General features: G+C 38.3%; 1 protein-coding gene across 1 annotated transcript in view; it reads left to right on the forward strand.

Moving 5' to 3' along the window:
- Positions 1–20,370, forward strand: part of LRP1B (LDL receptor related protein 1B) — a 1,943,003-nt gene that overhangs the window by 1,672,255 nt on the left and 250,378 nt on the right. Inside the window, exons 61-62 of the mRNA XM_055124030.1 lie at positions 17,457–17,645; positions 18,484–18,632. Of these exons, the coding sequence (XP_054980005.1) occupies positions 17,457–17,645; positions 18,484–18,632 (338 nt within the window). The remainder of the gene's footprint in view (positions 1–17,456; positions 17,646–18,483; positions 18,633–20,370) is intronic.

Here is a 20,370-nt window from a genome sequence, read left to right on the forward strand (position 1 = left end):
ACACAAAGAATAAACAATAAACACCAATAAAAGCTTAAGTTATCTGTACATAACTATGGTAAAAGAAAACAGTTATCTCTTAATATTCACATTTTAGGTATTTTTTTTATTTGAAAAGTGAAGAGAATAATACTGTTGTTTAAAAAGACACATCCTACTATATTGTACATATTTGGTGCAATTGGTGTTACAATTTGCTGTTGTCAGTTAACTACACCTGTTTATAAAAACTTTTAAAATACTTGTTTCAAAACTCATATCACACTCTTTCTAAAATATAAGCAATAACTTGCTTTTGTCATTGATTTTATTTATTCCAATTTTCTCGGAATCAACTAGTTATAAAATACATTATATATTTTCCTGAGAAATATTTCAAAAGTAACTTTGCATCTGTCTTAAAATTAGTGGCTCTGTTTTCAATTTTTTAAAAATAAAATTCCAGCAAAAATTTACTTATATCAAACTTTTGTTCTGATTATTTCTTAAAAAATCAACACATTATGATTTAGTATTTTTTGTTTCTATAAATTGTCATTATAATTGTGATAATATAGAGAGATGGTTTCCTGACAAAAGTCTGAAAATATTCTTGACAAAAGGCTAAAATTATAATGTAAATATTAATAGCTATAGAAAGAACTAATAAAAGATAACTTGACTTGGGTTTTAAAATGTATCTGTTCCCATAAGCTTTTCAGATATTTTTTGTATTGCCGAATAATTTTTGAAATCATTTCTTTGTTTGAAATCAGTTTATCATGTATGTATTTTATATAATACACTGGAGGGAAGAAATGTGAGCTCATAACTTCTAAGTTCCCTGAAAACTGATTGTTGAGTATGCACCTAAAGTATATATAGCTTATCATTAAACTTTCTTATATGTTATGGAGAAAATGTTTGACAATTCATTCAATTATGTTGACTATAGATATCCATTTGTTTTTATATTTCCAGACCAGAATAGTCTCATATTGAATTGTCAATATTGTAGTCCCTCTATGTTTACTACCATAAGAATATAGTGGAATTGTGAAGGATTATGTTATGTTTGGATTTGGATTTGGAAATCCAAATTTTAACTCAATCAGTCATAGTCTAACTAATGATGGAAAAAAGATTCAGATCTCAGCTTACTTTTAATGAAACAACTTAAAATATATTCAAAATGTCTTGTTCACAGAGTATGTACTAAAATTAAATGGCCGTTGATTTTGTCTCTGTTGAAATTTAACTATCCATTGAAGGACACCAAAAAATTGATGGGAATAATAAACTCAATAGCACCCTCTGATTTTATAGAATTCTAGAATGTTTCTTTCCTAGTAAGATACAGAATTTTAGTACTTTTGAAAAAGAAGTCCCTATCATTCACAGTTCATTACAAACAGTAGATTTCACAGGCTATTTTATGCCAATTGTATTGATGCACTGCTGTTTACAATACAATAAAAGTTAATGGAAGGGAGAGAAACATAATTCAGTTACTATAGAAATGTTCCCAAACCAGTGAAATAAATTGAAATTAACTGCCATTTCTAAAAAGTCTTAGAATTTCAGTGTCAATCATTAAAAAAAAAATTGTCCCTATAGAAGCACACATTGAATTGAATTGTATATGTTTAATATTTGGTTTCCTTTTTTAAAGTCTTACATGTACTTATGTATTTTCTAAATAAAAAATATGTAATATAGTACCTAGTGGAACATTCAGCTACTTTCAGCAACCTTACAATCCAATTATGAGGCGATGGATTGAAATTTGATTTATTCTTTAAATAGGCACTACACTTGACCTTGTTTCAATGTTTTTATTTTTATCCATATATTATACAGAAAATAAACAATTTACTAACATTCATTAAGCTAATATGCCTGAGATATTGGTCGGAATTGGCACAGGAGGACAGTACTATCAATTCCTTAGGTTGATCTACTTATTCCTAGGACTACTTACAAAAAAATTGAGAATTCTTATAATGAGAGATACAATTTTGCATTTTGTTAATATTCTTGTTTTATGTTTGGGTGACACCTGGGGGTGCTTAAGGCTCACTCCAGACTTTGAGCTTATTTGTTACTCCTAGTGGTGCTCTGAGAACCTTATGCAGTTGCAGGGATTGGCCAGTCCTAGGTGAGCTAGCTGGATGGCCAGCAACTCATCCACTGTATCTCTGGCTATGTTTTTATTTCAGAACCATTCTTTTTGTTGTTGTTATTTGGGTCACACCCAGTGGTGCTCAGGGGTTACTTCTGGTTCTGCACTCAGATTTTACTCTTGGCGGTGGGTGCCTAGGGGACGACATGGGATGTCAGGGATCAAACCTCCTCTGATGCGTACAAGGCAAATAAATGACCTGCCTGTTGTATAATTGCTCTGTGCTCCCTCCACCCACAAAACATTTTTATATTGTATGAAAGTGTAATGGCCAGACACTTAATTCAAATAAGTGACAATACTTGAAATGTATTTCAAAGGCAAAATGTTTTGCTTTCCCTAGGACTCTCTAATAAATATATCCCTAAGCTTTATGTGTGTAGGCAATCCTAACTCCTATATTTAGTACTGAAAACAACAGTTTTAAGAATTGCCATTTCAAAGAAACAGTTATTCGTCTTTATCAAGTGCATGAGACCATGCTGCTTTGTTTTCTTCAAATATTGTAAAGTAGAGTAGTTCGTGAACAAGAAGATATTTATAGGCACAGTCAAGGTTTCAGAATGAATGTACCACATAAACTGGGTATGTAGCTCAGTGGTAATATGTGTGCTCTCCAAGTATGAGGCTCTGATTTGGTGCCGAATATTGCAAAATAAATAAAAGGGAAAAAAATACTACTGTTTTGTCAACTTTGTAAAACTCCACACCCATTAGTAAGAAAATGTTTTTTTAAGATGTTTAAAATCAGAATGTTCTCATTTGACATTCTTTTGTGAAAGATTTAAAAATACACAGGTGAATCACTTATTTTTATTTAATGTGGAGAATAGTATACTAGAGGTGAATATGTGGAGAAAAGCATAGAGAGATAACTAAATGATGGGAAAATAATTCTTTAACTTCTTAGCAATGACTTTAAACTAATCAGAAGACTCAAATACAAAATTTATTTTTTTTATTCCACACCCACTATACGTTTATTTCCTTTTTGCTATTTTTTCCTAAATGTTCATGTTACCTGATTTTAGTATCATGATTTTTTTTTCAGTTTACCACTTGCTTGAAGTACCAGTATCATCTTTTTTACACCAAGACTATGTCTGTACTTATTGTTAAGGATCTTCATAAGTCTCCGTGATGATTGTTTTTGCTTTGTGTTTGAACACACCCTTCTGTTCTCAAGGCATATTCCTGTCTGTGTGCTCGGGGCTCATCATATCTGTGTTTGTACTTTAGTCTGCTGATAATTCTGTGCTTTTTCTTTGGAGAATTCAGTTCTTTTACACTAAGCTGGTTTTTGTCATATGTCTCTAGCAGTAGGTTTCTGTTTATTTATTTTCTTGTTCAATTTTTAGTAGTTTCTTTTGTTAGGAGAACTCCTTTAAACATTTCTTAATTTGGGGGGGGGTTGTTTATTTGTTTTAGATGGCCTTTAATCTCTCATAAATGTATATATAAAAAAATCTTATAGTAGTATTATTGCTTGTAACTTAAATCTTTAAGTATTTTTAATATGTCTTTACATTCTCTCCTGACTTATAGACTTTCTGCTTAGAAGCCTGATGAAAGACTCCTGGGAATATCTTTGTTATTTACATTCGATTTTTTTTATCCCTAGCCACGTAAGATTAATTGCTTTGTATTTTCTCCTGAATTATTAATATCTTTATTACTGTCAGTCACTCACTGCATAGGTATCTTTGCTTTAAAATAACTAGATATTCTGGATTTTTGTAAATTTATGTGTTTAATGTCCCCACTAGTTTTTGAAAGCTTATTTTGAACAAACTTTCTGTACAATGCGCTATTTTTTCTAGAATACCCACTATCCTTATTATGACTTTCTTAGTGGAGATAAATAGTTCTTATGATTTCTTTGTTTGCTTTAGTCATATTTCTCTCTCTCCCTCCACCTGAATTATCGCCACAATACTATATTCAAGCTAACTGACTTTGTCATTCATTTGGTCAATTTGATTCTCATAGTTCCCTAAATATTCTCATTTTCTTTATTGATATCTTCATATTTTAAATATTTTATTTCCTGGCTAAATATTCTGTTTTAACTTCTAATATTTAATTTTATTTCTAAAATTATTGATTTGTTTCTGACTTTTGTTGTACATCTGATTTACTTTTCAAAGTTATGAAGTAGCACTTCATCTTCTATCCCTTTGAAGGGTCACATCAATGTAATAGCAGTCTGAAATTTATTTTACCTCCTTGAGTCTCATAGTGATTTTTAACTGTCACATTAAGTGATATAATTTTCTAATTTATTTTGAAGTTTGATTCTAAATTGTTATTTTTTTTCCTGGTGATATTTTTCTTTGAGTTCTCAAGTAGTCATATTTTAAGGTATGATTTTGTCCAATTAATTTGTAACCTTAAATTCCTTCATTTTTAAATCACATTTTACATTTGTTTAGAAAGTTATTTGTACATCTCGTAGTATAAACTGCTGACCATTACTATAAATTGAACTTTTGCTCAATGTCAATATAGAAGAGACTCAAATGGTATCAACTCAGATCTGATACATACTATAATTTGTACAGAATGGAAGAATTTTATTTATCAATTTGAAATCAAGCATTGATGTATGTATTTTAAAATATTATATGCTATTCTAAAATTCACTTTGACTACATTAGAAAATCTTGTCATTTCTTATACCTTTGTTTATTTTGAATAATAGTTTTGTTCCATGATCCTAAAGTATTATTTGTAATAGAATTATCATTAAACAGGGCTGTATTATACAGTGGGAAAGAATAATGTTAAGAAGTTAAGTGAAGTAAAGCATAGTGTATTCTATTGTAGATGGTTCTGACATACAATCAGAACTATTTTTTAAAAAGTTTACTTTTGGGGGATGTAGCAATATTACAGCAATTATGGTGTTTGCCTTTCACACAGCTGATCCAAATTTGTTATCCAGCACTATGTGGTATCTAGAGCACCACCAGGAGAGAACCTTGTGCTGGAGCCAGGATTAAGTCCTGAGCTAGGTGTGACTCAAAAGCCCCACCTACCTACCCCTATAAAATGTTTGCTTTTGGTTATTGTACTCTCATGAAAAAAAGAAACATATTTAGTACATTTCATTAACTGGAGTTCATTCAAAATGAGTGTTCGCTTTATTGGGGAGGTGAATATTAAATTGATCTCCCCTAAATATGTTCAGGAATTACTCCTGATTCTGTGCTCAGAGATCACTCTGGTGGTGCTCAGGGGAAGATATATATTGCGAGATAGTGAAGTGGAATTGGCCACATGCATAAACACCTGAAACCCTGTACTGTCTCTCTGACCAGAGAATTTTTACTATTTGATGGTAAAGGGTGCATAGGGGCCTGGAGATTGGGTGAAATATAAATATAAATACATATATGAGAAGGACTTGGAAGGAGGTTTTGGGACTAGAGCCATAGCACAGCAGGTAGGGCTCTTGCCATGCACGTGGCCGACCCGGGTTTGATTCCTCCGTCTGTCTCTGAGAGCCCGACAAGCTACGGAGAGTATCCCGCCTGCACGGCAGAGCCTGGCAAGCTACCCTATTGTATATGCCAAAAACAGTAACAAGTCTCACAATGGAGACGTTACTGGTGCCAGCTTGAGCAAATCAATGAACAATGGGACTACAATGCGGTGTGGTACATAAATACATATATGTATATACATAATTCATTGTATTTTGATATATATTGTATATGCATATATAAATGTATGTGTTGTGTGTATATATGTATATGTATACATATATATGTACACATGAATTAATTTTTCAGTATATTATTCCAGAGGTAGCTTGCACCCAATCCAGTCAGTTTGCCTACAGCTGTATGAAGCATAGTGTGTATTAATAGGACATTTGTAACCAAGGCTACTGCCTCAGCAATCATTCTGTGGAAATTAATACACTGGTCATTTTCCCACCCACCCACCCACCGGCCCACTCTCTCTTCTCTGTTTTCTTCATAAACTAGAAACCATTATCCATCCACCCACTGACCTCTATAGTGAAACTTAACACTTTGGTATGTTAAACCACTTTTCTCTATTATCTGATTTTATCATCTGTTAAACAGTTTATTTTTTAAAGTAGTTGTTTAATCTCTCATTTTTATCAAAGTCATTTGGGTTCTCATTCTTTAATGCTTTAAATTATGCCTCAGCTTATCTATTTATCTCATTGTTTGCTTTCATTCAACAAAGAAACTAGAGAAAATTGTTAGTGTCTAGATCTCTTAGAGTATAGGATTAGTAAGCATTCTTATCTCTCCCAAAGACAGATGGTGTTTTACAAGGTTAAATAGCTTGCACTACACTATCTAGGCATAGTGGTGTACCTAACTATATTGGATGCCACTAATTATTTCTGATTAGAGAACATAAACATAAGATGTATACATACTGGAAATATTAACTGAAGGAAATTGTGCTATTTTTTTTCTTTTGGGCCACACCCAGTGATGTTCAGGGGTTACTCCTGGCTCTGCACTCAGGAATTACTCCTAGTGATGCTTGGGGGACCACATGGCATGCCATGGATTGAACCTAGCATGTTGGCCGCATGCAAGGCAAACACCCTACCCAATGTACTATCACTCCAGTCCCGCTAATTCTATTTTTACCTCATTGCATGCTCTAGTTGATAGAAGGCTAACTTGTGTAAATTGCTTCATACAGCTTTTTTCACCTTCTGGGGAAGTTCTGCTAAAATATTACATAGTCAGTAGAGGAAAAAGTGAGAATATTTTTTGAACCCCTTTTCTTTTAATTGGATAATAGTGAGAAAATGAGTTACAAAGTTGGTCATGATTGGGTTTCAGTCATAATGTTTCAACAACCATCCCTTCACCAGTGCACATTTCCCATCACCCCTGTTCCCAGTATCCCTCCTACCCTCAGTTCCTGTCTGCCTCTATAATTACTCTCTCTCTCTCTCTCTCTCTCTCTCTCTCTCTCTCTCTCTCTCTCTCTCTCTCTCTCTCTCTCTCTCTCTCTCTCTCCCTCTTTCACTCTCTCTCTCTTATTTTGGGCATTATGATTTGCAATGCAGATACTAAAAGGTTATTATATATATTGCTTTACTAACATTCAACACTCAGTGATTGTCCAGAGCGATCATTTCTAACTACCATTTTCATACTCTGCCCTCCTCTATTCTAATTGCCCTTTGCCCCACACACTGTAGCAACTTCCAACCATTGAAAATCCTTCTGGCCTCTGCTTTATGGCCTTAAGTATTAGTTAATACTATGTTTTTAATATATAATTTTTTGTTCTGTTTACCCACAAACCTGGCAACAGTGGGTTAAATAGTGACTGATTTCTTTCTCTACAGTCTCTTTCTTCTTTTTCTTTTTTGGTTTTGGAGCCACACCTGGCTCTGCACTCAGGAATCACTCCTAGCAGTGAGAAAAGGACCATGTAGACCGCTGGGGACCGAACCCAGATTGGCTGTGCGCAAGGCAAGGGCCTTACCTGTTGGACTATCTCTCTGGTCCCTAAAATCTCCTTACTGGGTAGATCTTATCTCAATTAAAATTTGACATTTCTAGTAACAAATGTAGGAGTAAAAAAATTCATCGTTAATCTTAGTGGTGTCCAAACCTCTATCAAATGTTTAATCTCCAAGGCGGCCAGGGAAGGCCCCCACAGCTCTCCCTCTCGACGCCTAGGTTTGATGGGTCTCAGTCACTTGCCCAGGTGGGCTGGCCTGTGCCATGGGGCAGAGGAGGAAATGAGATCCAGGCCAGTTGGTTGATCAGTTGCCATTTATTCCATTCTCCCCACGTGCTTGTTCCAGTCTCTCTGAGCTACCCATTCAGGTCTCGCACTGTCCCTCATTCCCGTCTCATCCTGTCTCTCCTGCTCATCTCTCTGTGCTCCGTCTAGCTCCCTGCTCTCTCTCCCAACTAACTCCTCCAACTCTCTTGCTCTGGGCTAATGCTACACCCAGTCCACAGCAAAATCAACATAAGAAAGCCCTCCCCTATCACCCATCAGGCTAGAGTGCAGAAACACCACCTAGGGCTGTTCCTCTTCTCCTGAGTCCAATAACTTATTTACCATCTTAATATTAGTCATTTTTACATGGACACAGTAAGAGATACATTGAGGCTTATAGGGCAGCTCTCCTGGGAACATCTTGCCACAGACTCAGATTACAGTGCTCAGGCCAGATTTATCATTCCTCACCCTAGCAGGGTCCACAATCTAGTTATTACTTTTTTGATCATGACAGCATCTGTCCATGACCAAGCTCTTAATTTACCGTTAAGTATTAGGCACCTGTCTTGTACTGGGCTGTCCTGATTTCAATTCCTAGCAACCTCATGGCCCTGCATGCAGAGATTCATTAGTGCAGAGCCAAGAGTAAGCCTGAGCATAATTGGGCATAGACAGAAAATAAAGTCACTTTAATGGTGCCCCAAACAATTATTTTAAAGAAAGTCTTAGAATTTATTTAAAAGGAGAGGCTGAGTAGATATTTCAGGGTTAACACGTTTACTTTTATGTTGCCAAACATAATGTGATCCAAAGCAGCACATATTGTCCCCCGAAAACCAATAGGTGTGACCTTGAGTAGAGTAAAATGTGAATAATGTGCACTACTAGGTGTGGCTTCCCCAAATTATTCCAAAATATTTTACGTATTAAAAATGAGAGAGAATATAGTTCTGAATGTTTTATTTAATTAAATGTTCTCTTTTAAGTTTTAGGACATTGCATTTCCAGATTCAATCTAGGTTGAGGTACAAATTGATCTAACAAAATACAAAGCATTAAGGTAATTCCTTTCAGCCAATGCATAAATTTATCATCATTTAAAAAATGTCGTCACTAAGGTTATTCACTAGCTTGATATGTTTATAAGAATGATAAATGAATTGATGATTATTGTTTAGAACAAATGTATGTTTGAAAATATAGGTAAATGTTTATAGTATTTAAATGAATTCTGGATATATTACATATAAAATGTTTTAAAATAGTATCATTGTATCACTGTCATCTAATTGTTCATAAATGTACTCAAGTGGGTGCCAGTAATGTCTCCACTCATCCCAGCCCTGAGATTTTAGCATCCTCTCCTTACTCATTTTTCCCAAAAATTGGAGACTCTTTCAGGTTCAGGGGAATGAGACCTGTTATAATTACTGTATTTGGCATATGGAATATGCCACGGGGAGCTTGCTAGGCCCTTCCATGCAATGATGACTACAAATACAAATACTACCAAGGGAAATACTTTGTAGATATAGTAGAAATGTTGTATAGTTCAATAGTCTGTTAGAATAGACATACTGCTTAATAATCACCTGGATATTATTTATATTTATTTTGGTAGTTACTAGTTCAGATTCACTGATAGATGGTAATCCTCTATATTACATGGAAAACTAAGTATTATTATTTTTAAAATAGTATAAAGGAAATTGATAAACAGAATAAGTATTAGAGAATAAAAAAATGAACAAAGTAAATAAATTTTCATTAAATACTAACCTATTGCATAGTTTAATTTCAAATCTACCTTCTTCCAATGCTGCTACACATTTATAATAGTCCTTCAAGTTTTTAACTCATGATAAACGGTGTTAATATTGCATTTTATTGTTAAATATTTCAAGTAGATTAGTTGAAATGTAAGAGTGGTGTAATTAAGGAATATACTTGTTGATCATGATGCATGCTGTATAAATTTAAAAATCAATAGTTTTGCAATTGAACATCTCCAACTTTGCCTGAACCAGAACCATTTCTGAATATCTACCTTCTGCACACTACTTTTTAGCCAAAGGACTAGAGAATGGGTGACTGGACTGAAATTTAAACAGGAAAGCATCCAATTTAACTAAAAAAATTTCTACAAAGGGATATTTATTTTGCTGGTTTATTGATAGATTGAAAAACAATCAATTTCTCTTCTAACATATGTAATCTAGAAAATAAAACTTTGGAACCTGGTGCCTTAATAGAAAGCTGGGGAAAATGCAATAAATAATGTGGTTCAACAAAGTAGAGGCTTAGCTACTGAAAGTGATTTTAAAACAGGCTTTAAATACATAATAAGTACCTTTTAAATCAGCCCCCACACATTTCTATTTTTGTCTTTTTGTGTGTAGTTACTAATGTCTATAAATGACAGTTTTTACAGTTGCTTTTACATACTCTTTTAATTAAACAAAAGCTATCTCTTGTATCACAGTTGGCAATATTATTTTTCAAAAAGAATAACTGCTACTATTTTGAAAATATTCTTTATTTTTCCATAATTCGAGTATACGTCAGATTTAGTGAAATTGTCCATTCCTCTTAATTTGAGGGCTTCCCATGTTTATATTTGTCAACTTCTGTATAATCTCCGGGTGTCTAGGGAGGTCCCTGGAGGCTCTCCCTCTCGTTGCCTGGGTTGGGTGGTCTCAGGCTGCTGACCTGCTTGGGAGGGTCGATGCCATGGGGCGGACGGAGGAGGAAACGAGGGCCAAGCTGGTTGGGGATCAGTTGCTGTATATTCCATTCTCCCCAGGCTCCTGTCCCAGTCTCTCTGAGCCCCCCATTCTAGTCTCACACTGCCCCTCATTCCCGTCTCCTCCTGTCTCTCCCGCTCATCTCTCCGCACACTCCATCTCGCAGTCTGGGCTCTCTCCACGCACCTGCTCCTCATTCTTCTCCTACATTCTTCCCCTCTTTTCCTCTTGCTAGTCTCTCCACACTCCATCTTGCTGCCCTGCTCTCTCTATCGACTCTCTCCAACTCTCTCTTCTCTCTCCAACTCCCCAGCATGGGGGTAGAAGCTACCCCTAGTCCCATAGCAAAATCAACATAAGAAAACCCTTCCTTTGCTCACAGACAAAAGCCCACTTAAGGTGTGTTTTTCTCCTTTCCTATAATTTAATTAACATCTTAATCCTACTTCTAAATTCTACTTCTTAATATTAGGTAATTTGTATGGACACAGTAAGAGATAGATTGAACTTGTAGGTTGGCACTCCTGGGGACATCTCTCTACGAACTCAGACTACAGTGCTCAGGCCAGATTAATCATCCCTAACCCTAGCAGGGTCTGAATCTGGTCATTACTTTTTGGATTATGACAGAATTTGTCCATGGCCATGCTCTTAACTTATAGTTAAGCATTAGGGCACTTTGGCCAGGCCCATTTCATGCCAGGGTAGCACATAGCTCACCTCTTGCCCTGGGTCCATCCAGTCCATCACTGAAACTCTGCTTTTGGGGTGCTAAGGGTAACTGAGGCTTAGGTCGAGAGAACGGATGTCCAGGTAATGTTGGTGGGCCCCATGGGTGATTTATGTGAAGCAGGGAGGAGAAAGATGGTCACTTTCTCCCCATCCCTTTCCACCACCTTCGAACCAGGTTTACTGGGTTCTCGTCTCGACTTGCAGAAAAGAATTTCAGGAGTAGACAAGCAGCGAAGTAAATTGATTTTATTTGGAGGGTTTCTGGAGGGGATGGAATCTGAGAGAGAGAGAAAAAGAGAGAGAGAGAGAGAGAAAGAGAGAGAGAGAGAGAGAGAGAGAGAGAGAGAGAGAGAGAGAGTGTAAGGCACTTAAGAGAGAACACAGGTTTCTCCAGGGCAGAGAAAGAGCCCCTACATCCCAACATTGGACATGAAAGCATGAGAGTTAACTATGCAAAGGACTTAAGGAGAAGAGAAAAACAATATTTACAAGTCAACAGAGCACAAAGAAAGAAGTTACAAATAACCACAGAGGAATGGGAACACTGTGATGGGAGTAACCCAATAAACCTAAGCTTCCTGTGGCAAGGCGAAAAGGATAAACCAATGTATCCTACAAACTTCATTAATTCATATTACATTAAAATATTTTAGTTCTAAGGACATATTCACAGATCAATATGTTACATACATATCTAGAAAATATATAATCAAATGTCCATAGATGTCACCAAAAATAATTTGTTTTTCTTCTCATTTTAAATCAGAAAGGGTTCTTGTGAATATTACGCCTTCATAAAAAACATGTCATTTAATCTCAGTATGGACTGAGTTTCTACAAACTTGTCTTGTTGATAGAAAAATGCCATTTATCATTTAGTAATTAGTATTTGTTAATTATCACACAGAAATTTAAGCTAACAGATAATTTTTGTGAAGAGTTATACTTCCAAAAGAAGAAATGAGTCAGGGTCTTTTATTATCATAAATTGGTTTTCAGTTACCCTTTTGTTAGGGAGATTTTCTTAAAGGCAATGCCAGTAAAATAAAGTGGCAAAGATCTCAGTTTGTAAAGAATTGCTCTAGATTCATACTGGGTTCTGTATTTACTTGTTCCCTCCCTTCTTTAGAAAAATTACTTCGATTAACAATCTTAGCTTTTTTCACTTACAAAATAACAGTAACCACTTCACAGAAAGACTTTGTTTCAGAAAATTGCCCCTTCCATTAGGGGGAATCCAGAGTTTCATATGCAGATCATTTCAATAGCACTGGCCTGGAAATTTCAGATTGATTGGTTTGAGATTTCATTTCTGGGAAAACCTGACACTGTATTCAGTCTGGCTATCAGATTTGCGTGATGTGGGGCACAAGTGTCTTCGATTGAGGTCAGTTATTTCATTTGATCTGTCTGTCCCTATCTGTCTGCTGGTCTCTCTCCCTCTCTCTCCTGTTCTCTCTCCCTCACCCCAACCCCTCTTTCTCTCTTTTTAAAAAATCTATGGTTGCAGGAAAGACTGTGGGGGCAGTATGTATATTTGGAAAAACGGTCAGAAACTTAAACCAACACACAAATGACCTCAGGATCCTCGAAAACTTTGAGATACAGAATTTCAGGCCTTGTGCAAAGATGCTTCCAGAGAAATAAAGGGGACAGGGACCCCTGGATGAGAACTCCCACTCTGGAGCAAAGGCCGTGCGCAGAATACCAAAGGGAGGCCTTCAGCCGCTCACGCTGTCCCAGGCAAACCTGCTTCCCAGTGGTGCTGGGAGGGGGAGGAGGAGTTGGGGGAACCTGGAGATTAACTTGCCAGTGGAAGAAGCCTTAATTCTCCATCTCTCTTGAAGTGCAGACTTCTTTTAGCCTTGCTTTCCTTTTGACTTACGTCTGCCTGAGACATGCATTTTTTTTTTTTCACTTTAGGGTGCATTTGGTACTAGCAGTAGCACAGCAGTAGGGTGTTTTCCTTGCATGCGGCCAACCCAGGTCCAATTCCTCTGTCCCTCTCGGAGAGCCCAGAAAGCTACTGAGAGTATCCCGACCGCACGGCAGAGCCTGGCAAGCTCCCCTTGGTGTATTAAACATGCCAAAAACAGTAGCAAGTCTGACAATGGAGACATTACTGGTGCTCGCTCGAGCAAATCGATGAGCAACGGGATGACAATGACAATGACAGGGTGCATTTACCCTCTGGGGAAAACTCTTCTGTGAGGGAAAGGAGATAGACCTGAGAAGTGTGGGTAAAATTAGGACTCCTTTTCCTCTCCTGCAAGGAGCTGTTCCTTGCTGCAGCCTGTAAGTGACTCCCCCTGAGAAATCAGGACATTTAGCTCATTTCCCAACCCCAGACCAAAATGTTGAGCCCAGGTGTGGTTTGACGACCACCTTTCATTCCTTCATTCTGATGGTGAGAGCTGAGGTCTGTCCTGTGCGGGCACCCATCCTAGACTTCCACAGTTCAGGCGTTCCCAGCATTTCCCAGACTTCCTGAGATGGGTAGAGAGGGAAATGGGAGGTGGCCACCTCCCTCCACAGCCTTAACAGAAAGTGGCCAGGGAGAGGAGCTCACATCCTTTGCTGGTGGGAGCCATACTGATGTCGGTGGGCCCACAGGTGGCTCATGTGAAGTGGGTAGGAGAAAGACAGTCACTTTTGCCCCATCTGCCTCTGCGGAGAATCTTAGGAGTAGATGAGCAGTGAAGAGGAATGGAGTTTTGGTTTTTTGTTTGTTTGTTTTTGCTTTTTGGGTCACGCCCAGTAATGCACAGAGGTTAACTCCTGGATCTGCTCTCAGGAATTACTCCTGGTGGTGCTCAGGGGACCATATGGGATGCTGGGAATCGAACCCGGGTTGGCTGCATGCAAGGCAAATGCCCTACCCGCTGTGCTATCGCTCCCACCCGAAGTGGAACAGATTTTATTTGAAGTGTTTTTGAATGGAACGGGGACAGAGAAAGACAGACGGGAGGGGGGAGGAGAGACAGAGAGAGAGAGAGAGAGAGAGAGAGAGAGAGAGAGGGAAACAGGTAGAGACAGAAAGAGATAGGGAGAGAGGGAGAGAGAGAGAGAAAGAGGTGTTCAAGAGAGAACGTGGGCTTCTCCAAGGGCAGAGAGAGTCTCTACACACATCCCAGCAATCGGCATGAAAGCACACATCACAAGAGGGGAGGTGGGGTGACACGTGCTCGGGCACCATGTGTACTTGGCCACGTGGGTGCAAGCAACACGTGCTCCTGGAGCAGCGCATGTGCGCCCTGTCTTTGGTCAAGGTGGCTTTTATAGAGTATCTTCTCCAGATGGCTTGTTCTGGAATGCTCTGAAATGTTCTCTCGGCTGAATCACTAAAGTTAATCGGATTAAGGGAGAGGTCAGGGGGTATTTGAAGAATTTCCTTCAATGGGAGGGGTCCAATCTCCTCAGGGTCTTCTTGCTGGCACCAGGTAAGGGTCTTGTCAGACCTTAGCTCCTGTTTTCTGGGAGGTTGACCTATGCAACTTCAGAGCTTTTACTTTCCAGGACATTTCTGCCACGGCCTGGGGAGGGGCCTTCCCTGCCCACCTGCCCAGTACCTCACTGGCAGGAATCCTACTGAACCACCATCGCCACTAGCCATCCCCCAGTATTTAATTGACTATCCTTCTGTAGGATTGTGCAAGCTCAGATTGTGTATGTAGATTCTCAGTCATAGCTTAATTTAAATGATATGTGGATTCTCAACTTCGGGAAACTATCCTGGCCCCCACAGAGGACCTAATAAGATATGATTCTCAGGGACCCTACCTAATCACTGGTCTTATTTTCGCCACCTGGTCAAAAACAGTAAGCTATAGTTACTAAACAGCCTAAGGAAAAACAGAGCAACAATAGCAACGACACTTTATTTTAATTGATAACAAGGAAATTAATTCAAATAAAATTATTTTGGGGCTGGAGTGATAATTGCAGCGGGTAGGACATTTGCCTTGCATGCAGCTGACCCGGGTTCAATTCCCAGCATCCCATATGGTTCCATGAGAACTGCCAGGAGTAATTCCTGAGTAAAACCCAGGAGTAACTCCTGTGCATTACCAGGTGTGACCAAAAAGCCAAAAAAAAAAAATAAAGGTTTTGTATAAAACTATCAAATCTCCTATGGACTGAAGGTTTTTTTTTTTTTTAATAAAGCAATGTAACACTGTTGTTCCATTGTTCATCGATTTGCTCGAGCAGGCACCATTCAGTGCTTTTACAAGTTTTCATCTCATTATCTTTCAGATATATACATATGCAGACATGTGTTTATGTTTATAATATTCTTTCATCAATAATATCACCCAGTTTTGTCAAATTTATTTTATCTTGCTACATTTATACATAAATTTATACATCCAAAGACAAAGTGGGAATAGTTTATACTCATTATTTTATTGAAGTGCTTTTTTTTCTTCATCTTTTAATTCAATTCAGTTTTAACACTAGGTTTCATGTTTGTAGGAGAACATTTATAATTCTTTATGTTGACTACTTACACAAAAATTGTGCATCTCTGGATTTTTCTTGAGTTTCACATTCATATGTATATTTCTGTTATGAGACTCCCTTCTGGAAATATCCCCCATTATTAGAAGTTAATAGCTTAAAGGGTCACTTCTTGAGGGGTATTTTCTTTTTTTCATGTTTTTTTAGAGTCTTTTAGAGTCAAGCATGCTCTGATCATGCTTGACATGTATAAACAAAAATAACAAACCAGTAGAATTTGAAATATGTAATCCTACATTATTCAGCTTTCTAACAATCAATGTAAATGTAAATGTCCCCTAAAAAGAATTTGATACATCAAAGTTTTATCATATTGCAATCACTACCAAATGAGCAATGTGTCAAATATTGCTCCTCAGTCATTGAATTTGAATAATAATTGAGTAAATGTTTTTGGATTGATGGCACCTTTGCAATATGAAATTTGTTCTCAGAAATTCTGAAGGTAAGACTGAAAATTAATTTTAATATGTATTGGAATATTTGTACAAGATAGGGTATAACTAGTCTATATTTATTATTTTTAGTTTTGATATTCTCAAAAAAACCTATTCGCTCTTGTAGTTTAAAATGATCTAGTTCCATATCATTAAATGTTATTATATTTATTTTCCTGACTGGATATGAAATTTCTTAAATAAAACTTCGCATTCGTAGACTAGAGAGATCAGATTGTGGGTAAATCTCTTGCCTTGCAAGTGGCTGACCTGGATCCCACCAGTCACTGCATTGTGGTGGCCTGAGACTGCCAGGAGTGGTCCCTGAGCACAGAACCAGGAGTAAACACTGAACACCACCAGGTGTGACCCCCATCCTCCCAATCCCCGACAAAGTTCACATTTCTAATATCCAAAAGTCTTATTATAACATTATTTAATTTGAAGCTAAGGAGATTTAAAAATGATAAATATGTATAAAATATTTTCACACTTATTTTCCTTCATTCTTAAACTAGCTGATCTTGCCAGTGAAAATATTCATAAAATCTCAGTGAGTAAAATGTTTTATAATAGTTTTCTACTCACTCTGTTTTCAAGCAGATAGTAATGTCACCTAGATTCAGAGTTGTTGAGTAAAGATTAATGAATTAAGTGGAAAAAAAAATATGTGCAGTATTTTTGCTTGGGGGCCACATTCAGAAATGCTCAGGAGATATCTCTGGCTCTGTAATCAGGAATTACTCCAGGTTATGCTGGGACACCATATGGAATATTGGGGAATCAAACCCAGCTCCTCTGCTTACATGACCTGTTGTACTATCACTCTGATACTCTATATGCAGTTTTTAAAAATGCATTTTTTTCTGATAACAGCCAATACTTTTGATCAGGATTGCATTATTTTTCATTCCTGTGGCAGAATCAAGTTAAGTTTGAGTAAAGCAAACTCTTCCCATCCTGCATTCTTTTAGCAGGCAACCTTGCCAGCCAGCCAGGTTGTCACCGCAATTATTCACATGAAGTTCTCTAGCAGTTGTATCTTTCAGCCCATCAAGTATTGAATATTTTAACTGGCAGTCTTCCAAGACTGAACATTAATCTTACCATCTCCTATTACAGTCCCTAATCAAGATATTCCAGGGGTGATTGCACTAACATTGTTTGAAGACTACATCTACTGGACTGATGGGAAAACCAAGTCACTCAACCGTGCCCATAAAACCTCTGGAGCAGACAGACTCTCACTGATTAACTCATGGCATGCCATCACAGATATCCAGGTGTATCATTCTTATAGGCAACCTGATGGTAATTATTCTTTCCATAATTTCCATAAATGCATCAACATTTTCCAATAGCATTTCATTTCTATTTCCTCCAATGTTAAATGTAAATTTTTAAAGAAAGATGATCAGATTTGATTATTTAGCATAATTATAGTATAAGCTCTGTTAATATTAAGTGTTGCAATTATGAAATGTAGCTAAAAGTTCAATGGTAAAATGTATTAACATGCCTATAAAATCTGTTAGGTTGAGATAATAAAGCATCTCATTGGAGAAGTAGAAACTGCATTCGTGAATGGTTTATATAAAAAAGAAAGGATCCTTTGCTCCTGAAATGATGGTTGAAAGTAACTGTATTTAGGTAGCCTAGAAGTCTAAAATTGAGAAATATTTTGATTGTACTTAATTCAAAATTAAATGATAAATATTTATAGCCCTGAGGAATAAAGATTTGGTTATTTTGATTAGAACAAAAATTTGGCTTAGGGTAAAAGGCCAGTACACTATAATTGACAGGTCTTTGTTTTACTATTTTACATTTATATTTCTAAACATACATTTACCTTCATCCAGAATGCTTCTAGTCTAACTTTCCAATGAACAGTTATTTCTAAGAAGGTTATTATTTTTGTGAACATTTATACTTAAAACTAGTTTAATAGAGAAACACATGTTATTAGACATTGAGTCAATTTTGTAGTTACTTAAAAGGCTAGTTGCAAATTATAATCAATGAAATTCTGATTAGAATGTTCCATAGAAATGCAAGTTATGAAATTTTACTGCCTCTCACTAATCCCATATTACATCATTGACCCTGATTATCCTACTTTTTGTTGTTATTTTTTTCTAACTTATAGTCTCCAAGCATCTCTGTATGATCAATAATGGAGGATGTAGTCACCTATGTCTTTTAGCTCCTGAAAAAACTCATACTTGTGCTTGTCCCACAAATTTCTATCTTGCAACTGACAATAGGACTTGCTTGTCCAACTGCACAGCCAGTCAGGTAAGTAGAATTCTAGGAATCATTTTCTGAAGTGCCTGGGCAATCTTTTATAAGTTATCATTATTCCTGCATTTCATTGTTCCAGTCAATTATGAAAAAGCAACTGTTTACCTTAATATAATATTCATTGACTAATTTACCTCGGGAGGGTCAAATCCAAAAGGGAAAACAATTAAAGTCTGACCTTCAGAATTAGAATTACACTAAAAACCGAAAACAAAAAGTAAACTCTTCTTGTGCTGCTAGAGAGATAGTACAGCAGTTACGGCACCTACCTTGTATGTATCCAACCTAGTTTTGATTGCCTGCACCCTCTATGGCTCCCCTGACCCCCTCCAAGAGCGATCCAGGAGTAAGCCCTGAGCACTGCTGGGTGTTGAATGGAGGAAGGAAGAAAGGAGGGAAGGAAGGAAGGAAGGAAGGAAGGAAGGAAGGAAGGAAGGAAGGAAGGAAGGAAGGAAGGAAGGAAGGAAGGAAGGAAGGAAGGAAGGAAGGAAGGAAGGGAGGGAGGGGGGAGGGAGGGGGGAGGGAGGGAGGAAGGGAGAGAGAGAGGGAGGGGGGGAGGGAGGAAGGAAGGAAGGAAGGAAGGAAGGAAGGAAGGAAGGAAGGAAGGAAGGAAGGAAGGAAGGGAGGGAGGGAGGGAGGGAGGGAGGGAGGGAGGGAGGGAGGGAGGGAGGGAGGAAGGAAGGGAGGGAGGGAGGGAGGGAGGGGGGGAGGGAGGGAGGAAGGAAGGAAGGAAGGAAGGAAGGAAGGAAGGAAGGAAGGAAGGAAGGAAGGAAGGAAGGAAGGAAGGGAGAGAGAGAGGGAGGGGGGGAGGGAGGAAGGAAGGAAGGAAGGAAGGAAGGAAGGAAGGAAGGAAGGAAGGAAGGAAGGAAGGAAGGAAGGAAGGAAGGAAAGAAGGAAGGAAGGAAGGAAGGAAGGAAGGAAGGAAGGGAGGGAGGGAGGTAGGGAGGGAGGGAGGGGGGAGGGAGGAAGGAAGGAAGGAAGGAAGGAAGGAAGGAAGGAAGGAAGGAAGGAAGGAAGGGAGAGAGAGGGAGGGGGGAGGGAAGAAGGAAGGAAGGAAGGAAGGAAGGAAGGAAGGAAGGAAGGAAGGAAGGAAGGAAGGAAGGAAGGAAGGAAGGAAGGAAGGAAGGGAGGGAGGGAGGGAGGGAGGGAGGAAGGAAGGGAGGGAGGGAGGGAGGGAGGAAGGAAGGAAGGAAGGAAGGAAGGAAGGAAGGAAGGAAGGAAGGAAGGAAGGAAGGGAGGAAGGAAGGAAGGGAGAGAGAGAGGGAGGGGGGAGGGAGGAAGGAAGGAAGGAAGGAAGGAAGGAAGGAAGGAAGGAAGGAAGGAAGGAAAGAAGGAAGGAAGGAAGGAAGGAAGGAAGGAAGGAAGGGAGGGAGGGAGGTAGGGAGGGAGGGAGGGGGGAGGGAGGAAGGAAGGAAGGAAGGAAGGAAGGAAGGAAGGAAGGAAGGAAGGAAGGAAGGAAGGAAGGGAGAGAGAGGGAGGGGGGAGGGAAGAAGGAAGGAAGGAAGGAAGGAAGGAAGGAAGGAAGGAAGGAAGGAAGGAAGGGAGGGAGGGAGGGAGGGAGGGAGGAAGGAAGGGAGGGAGGGAGGGAGGGAGGAAGGAAGGAAGGAAGGAAGGAAGGAAGGAAGGAAGGAAGGAAGGAAGGAAGGAAGGAAGGAAGGAAGGAAGGAAGGAAGGAAGGAAGGGAGGAAGGAAGGAAGGGAGAGAGAGAGGGAGGGGGGAGGGAGGAAGGAAG

This window comes from Sorex araneus, chromosome 1 (genome assembly GCF_027595985.1).
Source record: "Sorex araneus isolate mSorAra2 chromosome 1, mSorAra2.pri, whole genome shotgun sequence".
Taxonomy (NCBI): domain Eukaryota; kingdom Metazoa; phylum Chordata; class Mammalia; order Eulipotyphla; family Soricidae; genus Sorex; species Sorex araneus.